The sequence below is a fragment of the Nerophis lumbriciformis genome, linkage group LG06 (assembly GCF_033978685.3).
Source record: "Nerophis lumbriciformis linkage group LG06, RoL_Nlum_v2.1, whole genome shotgun sequence".
Classification (NCBI taxonomy): domain Eukaryota; kingdom Metazoa; phylum Chordata; class Actinopteri; order Syngnathiformes; family Syngnathidae; genus Nerophis; species Nerophis lumbriciformis.
Genome location: NC_084553.2, coordinates 4,413,451 through 4,428,286, shown reverse-complemented (window position 1 = coordinate 4,428,286; position 14,836 = coordinate 4,413,451). Strand labels below are relative to the sequence as shown.

Below are 14,836 nucleotides of genomic sequence, written 5' to 3'. Positions count from 1 at the left end.
GTAAAGTTTAGATCCATGAAGCAAAAAAGAAAGTGAATGAATGTTTATAACTGAATACATTTACATATGTATACACTTTTTTTTTTTTTTTTTTTTTTTTTTTTTAATGAATTAAGCAACGTTTATGACAACATTTTTCCAAAACACAATATAGAATGTGAGATATAACAGGATAATGCATACGTTTATCTTTTTTTTTTTTTTTTTTCAAAACGCTTACAAAAAAGTGGGACCCCTAAAATTTACTGTAGGACCCCATTTTTATGACTTGATGGGGTCCCAGGGGCCCCATTTAGAAAATTCCTAGCACTGATCAACATATTGTATTATTCTCCAGGGCAATAACAGCACTGAAATGACGGCTAAAAGGGCATTAATGGGAGCTTTTAAAAAAAAAAGAAGAAAAAAAGAAGTAACTAAATAGTTACTTTTCACAGTAACGCATTACTTTTTGGTGTAAGTAACTGAGTTACTTTTGAAATAAAGTAACTCGTAACTGTAACTAGTTACTGGTTTTCAGTAACTAACCCAACACTGAATATATATATATATATATATATATATATATATATATATATATATATATATTGTCGGAGGCAGATATTTACATATATCCGTATTTAAGTGTTACTTCTTTAATTTCATAATCACATTACAAAACAGCTAGTGTTTTTCTTCCAATTGTGGTCTTTTGGTTGTCTGCAAATACTGTGTGCTAACCTTGGGTATGGAATGTAAGAAAGAGAGATACCCCTTCTTCTTATCTATTCTTCTGTCCAGATGCGGAGGACAATGGGCATGTTGTTTAGGCTGGAAAGACGAGACAACGAGGGTGGGAGGGAGAGAGACTTTATAGAAGAGAAGGTTTCCATTTTTTTTAGGGGAGACCATCTTAGCTGCGCGATTGAATGTTCTATGCTGGACTGGTCTCATTTATATTTACAAAGCTTTGCAAATATATTACAAAATACCTATTCTGTCTCCGGTGGTTCTTTTACTCGGCTTTAAGTGTCGTAAAGAGCTTGGGAGCGACGACCAGAAACTTGAATTCCCTGGGAGGAACAACTGGTCCAAACGCAACAATATATATATATATATGTCTTAATAAGGTTATCCAAAAAATAGTGCTCGATACCGTAGTAGAGCGCAATATATGTATGTGTGGGAAAAAAAATCACAAGACTACTTCATCTCTACAGGCCTGTTTCATGAGGGGGTTCCCTCAATCATCAGGAGATTTTTTTTTTTTTTTTTTTTTTCCCATCTCCTGATGATTGAGGGAACCCCCTCATGAAACAGGCCTGTAGAGATGAAGTAGTCTTGTGATTTTTTTCCCACACATACATATATATATATATATATATGTATGATTATTCATATTTTGGTGCCTTCATTTAAATACATAATTTTTTGACATATTTAATGATATATTATTATTATTATTATTATTATTCCTATGTGCAGACTGTCAGTTTGAGCTGGCGGGCTACGACGGCATCATCCGCTCCAGCCAGGTGGACGAGGCCAAGCGCGTGAAGCCTGGAGACGCCCTGGACTGCATCTGGACTGTCAGGGCCCCGCCACAGTCCAAGGTCACTATCTGCTCCTCCTGGTCCAGGTCTTGCAGTTGGTCCACAGGCAGCGTGGTGGTCACGTGACCTTGTTGACACACACATGACTCACAGCAGCGTCTCCTTCCTCCTGAATGAGTCATCATCACGCTCGCTGATGGCCGCCCACACGTGTGGTCAAATCATCATTTAAACGCCTTAACTCGCCGTCTTTGTCACTCCATTCACATACACATGATGTAAACCACATATGTCACTCTATTCACATACACATAATGTAAACATACTGTATGTCACGCCATTCATATACGCATTATGTGAACCACTTATATTAGTCCATTCACATACACATAATGTATGACTAAGGTAGTAAACAACGTTCCTTTCCCATCATGCTTTGCCAGCTCACCTTCTCCCTCCCTCCAGATCTACCTGCGCTTCATGGAGTACCAGATGGAACACTCCAACGAGTGCAAGAAGAACTTTGTGGCCATTTACGACGGCAGCAGCGCCATCGAGAACCTGAAGGCCAAGTTCTGCAGCACGGTGGCCAACGACGTGATGCTGGAGACGGGCGTGGGCGTGGTGCGCATGTGGGCCGACGAGAAGAGCCGACTCAGCCGCTTCCGCATGCTCTTCACCTCCTTCGTGGACCGTGAGTTGTCCTCCTCCTCGCAACAATGTGCCACGGCAAAATACAAGCCCAATACGAATCACTTCAAGCTGTTCTTTGTACTTTTTGACTCATTTGAATTGTAACCTACATTTTAAATTTAGTTTTAAATCTAATATTGAATTTTAAATTTTAAATTTTAAATTTTGAATTTTAAATTTTAAATTTTAAATTTTAAATTTTAAATTTAAATTTTAATTAAAAAATTTAATTTTAAAAATCTTAAATTTAATATTTGAATTAAAATTTTTAAATTTAAATTTAAATTTAAATTTAAATTTGAAATTAAAAATGTAAAAATAAAAATTTAAAATTTAAAATTTAAATTTAAATTTAAATTTAAATTTAAATTTGAAATTAAAAATTTAAAATTTAAAATTTAAAATTTAAAATTTAAATTTAAATTTAAAATGTAAATGTTAAATGTTAATTTAAAATTTAAATTTTAAATTAAAATGTTACATTTAATTTTACATTTAATTTTAAATTTTAAATTTTACATTTAAAATTAAAATTTTACATTTAAAATTAAAATTGTACATTTAAAATTTAAAATGTAAATTTTAATTTTAATTTAAAATGTAAATGTTAAATGTTAATTTAAAATTTTAAATTTAAATTTTAAATTAAAATGTTACATTTAATTTTACATTTAATTTTAAATTTTAAATTTTACATGTAAATTTTACATTTAAAATTAAAATTTTACATTTAAAATTAAAATTTTACATTTAAAATTTAAAATGTAAATTTTACATTTAATTTAAAATTTTTAAATTAAATTTAAGTTTAAATTAAAAATTTTAAATTTAACATTTTTAAATTTAAATTTTCAATTTTAAATTCTAAATTAAAATTTAGAATTTAGAATTGAAAATCTAAATTTAAAATTTAAAATTTAAAATGTAATTTAAAATTTTAATTTAAAATTGTAATTTAAAATTTTAATTTTTAATTTTAAATTTTAAATTTTAAATTTTAAATTTTAAATTTTAATTTAAAATTTAAAATTCAATGTAAAAATTAAATTTTAAATTTTAAATATACAATTTAAATTTTAAAAGTATAATTTAAATTAAAAAAATTAAATTTTAAATTAAAATTTTAAATGTATGATAAAAATTAAACATTTTAAATTTTATGTAAAATTAAATGTAACATTTTAATTTTAATTTTTAATTTAAAACTTAAATTTAAAATACATTTTAAATTGAGTTTTAAATCTAATATTGAATTTAAATTTTAAATTTAAATTTAAAATACATTTTAAATTGAACTTTACGTTTGACTTTCGATGTTGAATGAAATTTTAAAAATTGTATTGATTTTTTTTTTTCAATTTTAAATGTAATTTAGTTTTGAATTCAATATTAAATGAAATGTTTAATTTAATTTAATGTCATTTTAAATGTCATTTTTAATACAATTTTATATAGGAAGTGTTAGTCAATTTTAAATATAATTTTAAATGTAGTTTTTAAGTCAATATTAAATGTAACGTTTGTTTAATTCTCAAAGTAATTTGAATATAATTTTGAATATCAATTTGAATTCGATAATGTATTGAATTTTAAATTTCATTTTAAATGTTGAAATAAAAATTTTGACTTCAAATTTAATTATAAATCTGATTTTAGATTACATTATACATTTTGTTTTGAATTCAATATTAAATTTCACATTGGATTGAATTCTTAATCTAATTTTAATTTATTATAAATTGGATTTCATTTTAAATTTGAGATTGAATATAATGTTTAAATTATTATAAGTGTAAATGTGTACAGAATTTAGATTTTGATTTTAAGTTTAACGATGACTTTGATTTTAAATGTAACTTTGAATTTGATTTTAAATTTATTGTTAAATATAATTTTAAATTTTCCGTTAAATTTCCCTTTCTAAGTGTTACTCATTTTTAAATATAATTTTGAAATGTAGTTTTTAAGTCAATATTAAATGTAACGTTTGTTTAATCCTCAAAGTAATTTTGAAGAAAAGTTTGAATTTGAATTTAAACTATCTTATGTATCGAATGTTTTATTTTATTCTAAATGTAGAATGTGATTTAAAATATCATTCTGATTTCAAATTTAATTTTAAATCTGATTTTACATTTAAAAAAATCCTGTATAAGATTACACTTTACATTTAGTTTTGAATTCAATATTACATTTAACGTTTGATTTCATTCTTAATGTCATTTTCATTTAATTTTAAATTTGATTTAATTTTACATTTGGGATTGAATATGATGTTTAAAGTATTTTAAGGGTAATTGTGAATAGAATTTTGATTTTGAGTTTAAGTTTAACATTGAATTTGATTTGAAATTTACTGTTAAATAACATTTTAAATTTACAGTTAAATTTCCTTTTCTAAGTGTTACTCACTTTTAAATATAATTTTGAAATGTAGTTTTTAAGTCAATATTAAAGGTAACGTTTGTTTGATTCTCAAAGTAATTTTGAATATAATTTTGAATATCAATTTAAATTATTTTATGTATCAAATGTTTTATTTTATTCTAAATGTAGAATGTGATTTAAAATATTCTGGTTTCAAATTTAATTTTAAATCTGATTTTAAATGTTATTTTACATTTTTTTAAATCCTATATAAGATTACACCTTACATTTAGTTTTGAATTCAATATTAAATTTAACGTTTGATTTTATTCTTAATGTCATTTTGATTTTATTCTAAATTTGATTTTAATTTTACATTTGAGATTGAATATGATGTTTAAAGTATTTTAAGTGTAATTGTGAATAGAATTTTGATTTTGAATTTAAGTTTAACGTCGAATTAGATTTTGAAATTTACTGTTAAATACAATTTTAAATTTATCGTTAAATTTCCTTTCCGAAGTGTTACTCACTTTTAAATATCATTTTGAAATCTAGTTTTTAAGTCAACATTAAATGTAACATTTGTTTAATTCTGAAAGTAATTTTGAATTTGAATTAAAATGATCTTATGTATCGAATGTTTTATTTTATCTTAAATGTAGAATGTGATTGAAAATATTATTCGGATTTCAAATTTAATTTTAAATTTGATTTTAAATGTAATTTTAAATCTGATTTTAAATGTAATTTAAAAAAAAATTAAATCCTATATAATATTGCACTTTACATTTAGTTTTGAATTCAATATTAAATGTAACGTTTGATTTCAATCAATCAATTCAATCAATTCCTTTTATCACTTAAGTCATACATGTCAACGAGATTTGAGAATTGATTGATTGAATTTAATTCTTAATGTCATTTTAATTTTATCTTTACATTTGAGATTGAATATGATGTTTAAAGTATTTTTGTCACGTTCAAACACTGAGGACATCTATTAAACAAGACAAAAGGCAAGGAATCAAACAGAGACGGAATTCAATTTGGACTCAATATTGAGGAGAGACATGGCCACTGCACTCTCTGTACAGTCCTGCACCACGCTCTGACCAAGAAGGTTTTCGTCTCCTCCTTTATTCAGATGTTCAATGTTCACGCACCAACACATGTCACAGCAGGAATGGGAAGTATGTAAAACAGTCATTGTTTTCGGTCGCTTTGAAGACCAAGAAGAGGATTTCTCGGGCTTGGGCTCTTCCTGGATCCAGCTGGGGCAGGTGTTGGAGGACAATGGATAACCCCTCCCGTCTCCTGACCACAGCGACTTCAAGAGGGCAGCGGGTCGTAAATAGCGTTGACCTCGGGTTACCAAATAGTTGGAAGAGAGTTTGTGAAATACTTCAGAGAGAGTTCGTTTTAACACTTCAAAGAGAGTTCCTCTGGAAGTTGAGCAGATCCGTGTTGAAATCACAGTGGCGTTTCACGAGCCTTCTTCCTCTTGTTAGGCCTCGAAAGACAGCATTCATAATACAACGTTTCTTTTTGTGATAACTTACAAACAATTATTCCAACAATTTTAAGTGTAAATGTGGATAGAATTTAGGTTATGAGTTTAAGTTTAACGTCGAATTTGATTTGAAATTGACTGTTAAATCTCCTTTTAAAATTTACCGTAAAATCTCATTTTATTTTAAGTCGAGTATTTTATTCTTATTATATTACAGCATGCTTATTATTGTTGTGCTGCTCCACTAAATGCGTACCGAGCGCTATTTTCTTTATTTGGCGACATAGGGGTCCAAATGCTACAAACCCTCCTGCAGACCATAATAATCACAATAATAAACATTTGCTCATTTGCATAAGTCAAGATATTAAATGCACTAACATGACATCAGGGTTTTAGCACACGTAAATTCGCATTAGCATAGTTTGTGAGCATGTGCTGCAGGAGTGGGTTTTCACGCAGCTCCTTCTGGTCCCTGCTGGTCCTCTTAAGTGTTTCTGCGTCCCTTTTTAGACCCTCCAGAGACTCGTTTAGTGGACGTGTCCTAATGGAGCGTCTTCATCAGCGCTCGCTAATAAAGGATCATTGCCGCCAGATAAACAAACAATAGCAAGCTGCGGCTCTCGTTGGCTGTTGCGTAAGCGTGCGTGTGTGTGTGTGTGTGTGTGTGTGTGTGTGTGTGTGTGTGTGTGTGTGTGTGTGTGTGTGTGTGTGTGTGTGTGTGTGTGTGTGTGTGTGTGTGTGTGTGTGTGTGTGTGTGTGTGTTGTGACTAACGCACACAAAGAAGTGCGACTCTCCAGGCGAGAAAGCGTTTCCTCGTTTAGTGCGGCCTAATATTTTCATTAGCCGCCCGACTAGACAAGGATATTAATTGGCACGGCGCGTGGGGGGCCACGCCCGCGTGAACGCCGATGTTGTTTTTTTCTCCCATCAGCGCGTTCGTGAAGGCGTCGCACGGGCGGAGCTTAATGCGCTTTTCTACGCTCCGGGCACACGCCTGTGTGTCGTTTTGTTGCGCCCTAAAAAGTGCGAATACTGTAAGTGTTGTACTTACTACGCACCAGCTCTTTGATTGTTGCGTGTTTCTTAGTTGTAGTTTCCCCTCACCATCATCATCATCATCATCATCATCATTATTCATGAGCTTTCATCTTCTCTCGGACATTATAACTATTTTGTTGCACCCTAAAAAGTGCTAATACTGTAAGTGTTGTGCTTATAATGCACCAGCTGTTTGATTGTGACCTGCATCTGAGTTGTAGTTCCCTCTCATCATCATCACCATTCATTAACTTTCATCTTCTTTCGAAAATGTTATTGTTTTGTTGCGCCCTAAAAAGTGCGAATACTGTAAGTGTTGTACTTACTACGCACCAGCTCTTTGATTACTGCGTGTTTCTTAGTTGTAGTTTCCCCTCATCATCATCATCATCATTATTCATGAGCTTTCAGCTTCTCTCGGACATTGTCATTTTTGTTGCGCCCTAAAAAGTGCTAATATGTTTGATCGTAGTGTGCATCTGAGTTGTAGTTCCCTCTCATCATCATCACCATTCATTAACTTTCATCTTCTTTCAGAAATTAAATTGTTTTGTTACGCCCTAAAAAAATGCTAATACTATAAGTGTTGTACTTACTAAGCACCACCTCTTTGATTGTTGCGTGTTCTTAGTTGTAGTTTCCTCATCATCATCATCATTATTCATGAGCTTTCATCTTCTCTCGGACATTATAATTATTTTGTTGCACCCTAAAAAGTGCTAATACTGTAAGTGTTGTGCTTATAATGCACCAGCTGTTTGATTGTGACCTGCATCTGAGTTGTAGTTCCCTCTCATCATCATCACCATTCATTAACTTTCATCTTCTTTCAGAAATTAAATTGTTTTGTTACGCCCTAAAAAGTGTGAATACTATAAGTGTTGTACTTACTAAGCACCGGCTGTTTGATTGTTGCGTGCGTCTGAGTTGTAGTCTCCTCTCTTCATCGTCATCATTATTCATGAGCTTTCATCTTCTCTCGGACATTATAATTATTTTGTTGCACCCTAAAAAGTGCTAATACTGTAAGTGTTGTGCTTATAATGCACCAGCTGTTTGATTGTGACCTGCATCTGAGTTGTAGTTCCCTCTCATCATCATCACCATTCATTAACTTTCATCTTCTTTCGAAAACTGTATTGTTTTGTTGCGCCCTAAAAAGTGCGAATACTGTAAGTGTTGTACTTACTATGCACCAGCTCTTTGATTGTTGCGTGTTCTTAGTTGTAGTTTCCTCTCATCATCATCATCATTATTCATGAGTTTTCATCTTCTCTCGGACATTGTCATTTTTGTTGCGCCCTAAAAAGTGCTAATACTCTAAGTATTGTGCTTATTATGCACCAGCTGTTTGATTGTAACGTGCATCTGAGTTGTAGTTTCCTCTCATCATCATCACCATTGTTTAACTGTCATCTTCTTTCAGAAATTAAATTGTTTTGTTACGCCCTAAAAAAATGCTAATACTATAAGTGTTGTACTTACTAAGCACCAGCTGTTTGATTGTTGCGTGCGTCTGAGTTGTAGTTTCCTCTCCTCATCATCATCATTATTCATGAGCTTTCATCTTCTCTCGGACATTATAATTATTTTGTTGCACCCTAAAAAGTGCTAATACTGTAAGTAGTGTGCTTATAATGCACCAGCTGTTTGATTGTAACGTGCATCTGAGTTGTAGTTTCCTCTCATCATCATCACCATTCATTAACTTTCATCTTCTTTCAGAAATTAAATTGTTTTGTTGCGCCCTAAAAAGTGCGAATACTGTAAGTGTTGTACTTGCTACGCACCAGCTCTTTGATTGTTGCGTGTTCTTAGTTGTAGTTTCCTCTCATCATCATCATCATCATCATTATTCATGAGCTTTCATCTTCTCTCGGACATTGTCATTTTTGTTGCGCCCTAAAAAGTGCTAATACTCTAAGTGTTGTGCTTATTATGCACCAGCTGTTTGATTGTAACGTGCATCTGAGTTGTAGTTTCCTCTCATCATCATCACCATTCATTAACTTTCATCTTCTTTCAGAAATTAAATTGTTTTGTTACGCCCTAAAAAATGCTAATACTATAAGTGTTGTATTTACTAAGCACCAGCTGTTTGATTGTTGCGTGCATCTGAGTTGTAGTTTCCTCTCCTCATCATCATCATTATTCATGAGCTTTCATCTTCTCTCGGACATTATAATTATTTTGTTGCACCCTAAAAAGTGCTAATGCTGTAAGTGTGGTGCTTATAATGCACCAGCTGTTTGATTGTGACCTGCATCTGAGTTGTAGTTCCCTCTCATCATCATCACCATTCATTAACTTTCATCTTCTTTCGAAAATTGTATTGTTTTGTTGCGCCCTAAAAAGTGTGAATACTGTAAGTGTTGTACTTGCCAAGCACCTGCTCTTTGATTGTTGCGTGTTTCTTAGTTGTAGTTTCCTCTTTGTGTGTGTTGCAGCTCCGTGCTCGGCCAACACCTTCTTCTGCCACAGCAACATGTGCATCAACAACTCGCTGGTGTGCAACGGCGTGCAGAACTGCGTCTACCCCTGGGACGAAAACCACTGCAAAGGTCCGACCCGAGACCGGAGTCTCATCTTTGAACGTTCTCTCTCCGCTACGAGAATATTTCACCTTGTGCTGTGTTTGCTCGTCCAGAGAAGCGATCGAGCGGTCTCTTCCATCAGATCACCAAGACCCACGGCACCGTCATCGGCGTCTCGTCCGGGATCGTCCTGGTTCTGCTCATCATCTCCATCCTGGTCCAGATGAAGCAGCCCAGGAAGAAGGTAACTTCAGGCAGAACTTTGAGGGAAAAACACCTCGGCCATCCGCTCCAAAAGGTGCGCTGAAAACCCCAAGAAATGTTGCCTTTGAGAAATGATGTACTTCTAATTCATGCTCCCAAACACCCCAAATCATCGCCTGCTCTCAAGGAACACACTCACATCTACAACCACACAGTCTCCCTACATGTATTTGTGCTGCTCTGAATGTATTTGTGGTGGTCTGAATCTATTTGTGGTGTTATGAATCCATTTGTGGTGGTCTAAATGTATTTGTGGTGGTCTGAATCTATTTGTGGTGTTATGAATCCATTTGTGGTGGTCTAAATGTATTGGTAGTGTTCTAAATGTGTTTGTGGTGGTCTGAATCCATTTGTGGTGGTCTAATTGTATTTGCGGTGGTCTGAATCTATTTGTGGTGCTCTAAATGTGTTTGTGGTGCTCTAAATATATTTGTGGTGGTCTAATTGTGTCTGTGGTGGTCTAAATGTGTTTGTGGTGGTCTGAATCTATTGGTGGTGGTCTGAATCACTTTGTGGTGGTCTAAATGTGTTTGTGGTGGTCTAAATGTGTTTGTGGTGGTCTGAATCTATTTGTGGTGCTCTAAATGTATTTGTGTCGGTCTAAATGTGTTTGTGGTGGTCTAAATCTATTTGTGACTGACACTGGCTGTCTAAATCTATTTGTGGTGGTCTGAATCTATTTGTGGTGGTATGAATCCATTTGTGGTGGTCTAAATGTATTGGTAGTGTTCTAAATGTGTTTGTGGTGGTCTGAATCTATTTGTGGTGCTCTAAATGTATTTGTGGTGCTCTAAATATATTTGTGGTGGTCCAAATGTGTCTGTGGTGGTCTAAATATATTTGTGGTGGTCTAATTGTGTCTGTGGTGGTCTAAATGTGTTTGTGGTGGTCTGAATCTATTGGTGGTGGTCTGAATCACTTTGTGGTGGTCTAAATGTGTTTGTGGTGGTCTAAATGTGTTTGTGGTGGTCTGAATCTATTTGTGGTGCTCTAAATGTATTTGTGGCGGTCTAAATGTGTTTGTGGTGGTCTAAATCTATTTGTGACTGACACTGGCTGTCTAAATCTATTTGTGGTGGTCTGAATCTATTTGTGGTGGTATGAATCCATTTGTGGTGGTCTAAATGTATTGGTAGTGTTCTAAATGTGTTTGTGGTGGTCTGAATCTATTTGTGGTGCTCTAAATGTATTTGTGGTGCTCTAAATATATTTGTGGTGGTCCAAATGTGTCTGTGGTGGTCTAAATATATTTGTGGTGGTCTAAATGTGTCTGTGGTGGTCTAAATGTGTTTGTGGTGGTCTGAATCTATTTGTGGTGGTCTGAATCACTTTGTGGTGGTCTAAATGTATTGGTGGTGGTCTGAATCTATTTGTGGTGGTCTAAATGTATTGGTGGTGGTCTAAATGTTTTGGTGGTGCTCTAAATGTATTTGTGGTGGTTTAAATTTATTTGTGGTGGTCTGAATCTGTTTGTGGTGGTCTGAATCCATTTGTGGTGGTCTAAATGTATTTGTGGTGGTCTGAATCTATTTGTGGTGCTCTAAATGTATTGGTGGTGGTCTAAATGTTTTGGTGGTGCTCTAAATGTATTTGTGGTGGTCTAAATTTATTTGTGGTGGTCTGAATCTGTTTGTGGTAGTCTGAATCCATTTGTGGTGGTCTAAATGTATTTGTGGTGGTCTGAATATTTTTTGTGGTGCTCTAAATGTATTTGTGGTGGTCTAAATATATTTGTGGTGGTCTAAATGTCTTTGTGGTGGTCTGAATCTATTTGTGGTGGTCTTAGTCAATTTGTGGTGGTCTAAATGTGTTTGTGGTGGTCTGAATCTATTTGTGGTGGTCTACATCTATTTGTGGTGCTCTAAATGTATTTGTGGTGCTCTAAATGTATTTGTGGCGGTGTAAATGTGTTTGTGGTGGTCTAAATCTATTTGTGACTGACACTGGCTGTCTAAATCTATTTGTGGTGGTCTGAATCTATTTGTGGTGGTATGAATCCATTTGTGGTGGTCTAAATGTATCGGTAGTGTTCTAAATGTGCTTGTGGTGGTCTGAATCCATTTGTGGTGGTCTAAATGTATTTGTGGTGGTCTGAATCTATTTGTGGTGCTCTAAATGTATTTGTGGTCCTCTAAATATATTTGTGGTGGTCTAAATGTGTCTGTGGTGGTCTAAATGTGTTTGTGGTGGTCTGAATCTAATTGTGGTGGTCTTAATCCATTTGTGGTGGTCTGAATCCATATGTGGTGGTCTGAATCTATTTGTTGTGGTCTAAATATATTGGTGGTGGTCTAAATGTATTTGTGGTGGTCTAAATATATTTGTGGTGGTCTAAATGTATTTGTGGTGGTCTGAATCCATTTGTGGTGGTCTAAATGTATTTGTGGTGGTCTAAATGTATTTGTGGTGGTCTGAATCTATTTGTGGTGCTCTAAATGTATTTGTGGTGCTCTAAATATATTTGTGGTGGTCTAAATGTGTTTGTGGTGGTCTGAATCTATTTGTGGTGGTCTTAACCATTTTGTGGTGGTCTAAATGTGTTTGTGGTGGTCTAAATATGTGTGTGGTGGTCTAAATCTATTTGTGGTGCTCTAAATGTATTTGTGGTGCTCAAAATGTATTTGTGGCGGTCTAAATGTGTTTGTGGTGGTCTGAATCTTTTTGTGACTGACACTGGCTGTCTAAATGTATTTGTGGTGGTCTAAATGTATTTGTGGTGGTCTAAATGTATTTGTGGCGGTCTAAATGTGTTTGTGGTGGTCTAAATCTATTTGTGACTGACACTGGCTGTCTAAATGTATTTGTGGTGGTCTGAATCTATTTGTGGTGGTATGAATCCATTTGTGGTGGTCTAAATGTATTGGTGGTGATCTGAATCTATTTGTGGTGGTCTGAATCTATTTGTGGTCATCTAAATGTATTGGTGGTGGTCTAAATGTTTTGGTGGTGCTCTAAATGTATTTGTGGTGGTCTACATGTATTTGTGGTGGTCTGAATCTATTTGTGGTGCTCTAAATATATTTGTGGTGGTCTAAATGTGTTTGTGGTTGTCTAAATGTGTTTGTGGTGGTCTAAATCTATTTGTGGTGGTCTTAATCCATTTGTGGTGCTCTAAATGTATTTGTGGTGGTTTGAATCTATTTGTGGTGCTCTAAATGTATTTGTGGTGCTCTAAATATATTTGTGGTGGTCTAAATGTGTCTGTGGTGGTCTAAATGTGTTTGTGGTGGTCTGAATCTATTTGTGGTGGTCTTAATCAATTTGTGGTGGTCTAAATGTGTTTGTGGTGGTCTGAATCTATTTGTGGTGGTCTAAATCTATTTGTAGTGCTCTAAATGTATTTGTGGCGGTCTAAATGTGTTTGTGGTGATCTATATCTATTTGTGACTGACACTGGCTGTCTAAATGTATTTGTGGTGGTCTGAATCCATTTGTGGTGGTATGAATCCATTTGTGGTGGTTTAAATGTATTGGTAGTGTTCTAAATGTGTCTGTGGTCGTCTGAATCCATTTGTGGTGGTCTAAATGTATTTGTGGTGGTCTGAATCTATTTGTGGTGGTATGAATCCATTTGTGGTGGTCTAAATGTATTGGTAGTGTTCTAAATGTGCTTGTGGTGGTCTGAATCCATTTGTGGTGGTCTAAATGTATTTGTAGTCGTCTGAATCTATTTTTGGTGCTCTAAATGTATTTGTGGTGCTCTAAATATATTTGTGGTGGTCTAAATGTGTCTGTGGTGGTCTAAATGTGTTTGCGGTGGCCTCAATCTATTTGTGGTGGTCTTAATCAATTTGTGGTGGTCTAAATGTGTTTGTGGTGGCCTGAATCTATTTGTGGTGGTCTAAATCTATTTGTGGTGGTCTAAATGTATTGGTGGTGGTCTAAATGTTTTGGTGGTGCTCTAAATGTATTTGTGGTGGTCTAAATGTATTTGTGGTGGTCTAAATGTATTTGTGGTGGTCTGAATCTCTTTGTGGTGGTCTGAATCCATTTGTGGTGGTCTAAATGTATTTGTGGTGGTCTGAATCCATTTGTGGTTGTCTAAATGTATTTGTGGTGGTCTGAATCTATTTGTGGTGCTCTAAATGTATTTGTGGTGCTCTAAATACATTTGTGGTGGTCTAAATGTGTTCGTGGTGGTCTAAATGTGTTTGTGGTGGTCTAAATGTGTTTGTGGTGATCTGAATCTATTTGTGGTGGTCTTAATCAATTTGTGGTGGTCTAATTGTGTTTGTGGTGGTCTAAATCTATTTGTGGTGCTCTAAATGTTTTTGTGGCGGTCTAAATGTGTTTGTGGTGGTCTAAATCTATTTGTGACTGACACTGGCTGTCTAAATGTATTTGTGGTGGTCTGAACCTATGTGTGGTGGTATGAATCCATTTGTGGTGGTCTAAATGTATTGGTAGTGTTCTAAATGTGCTTGTGGTGGTCTGAATCCATTTGTGGTGGTCTAAATGTATTGGTAGTGTTCTAAATGTGCTTGTAGTGGTCTGAATCCATTTGTGGTGATCTAAATTTATTTGCGGTGGTCTGAATCTATTAGTGGTGCTCTAAATGTATTTGTTGTGCTCTTAATATATTTGTGGTGGTCTAAATGTGTCTGTGGTGGTCTAAATGTGTTTGTGGTGGCCTGAATCTATTTGTGGTGGTCTCAATCACTTTGTGGTGGTCTAAATGTATCTGTGGTGGTCCACATGTTTGTCTAAATGTACATGTGGTGGTCTAAATGTTCGTGTTTGTCTAAATGTATCTGTGGTGGTCTAAATTTTCGTGTTTGTCTAAATCAATCAATCAATGATCAATCAATGTTTATTTATATAGCCCTAAATCACAAGTGTCTCAAAGGGCTGCACAAGCCACAACGACATCCTCGGTACAAAGCCCACATAT

The 14,836-nt window shown here is 34.1% G+C and overlaps 1 protein-coding gene across 2 annotated transcripts in view; it reads left to right on the top strand.

Annotated features, from left to right (window-relative positions):
- Nucleotides 1–14,836, top strand: part of neto2a (neuropilin (NRP) and tolloid (TLL)-like 2a) — a 51,676-nt gene that overhangs the window by 35,327 nt on the left and 1,513 nt on the right. For both annotated transcript variants that reach the window (XM_061963657.1, XM_061963658.1), the window contains exons 6-9: nucleotides 1,465–1,592; nucleotides 1,998–2,226; nucleotides 9,595–9,708; nucleotides 9,795–9,925. In XM_061963657.1, coding sequence (XP_061819641.1) covers nucleotides 1,465–1,592; nucleotides 1,998–2,226; nucleotides 9,595–9,708; nucleotides 9,795–9,925 — 602 coding nt within the window. The remainder of the gene's footprint in view (nucleotides 1–1,464; nucleotides 1,593–1,997; nucleotides 2,227–9,594; nucleotides 9,709–9,794; nucleotides 9,926–14,836) is intronic.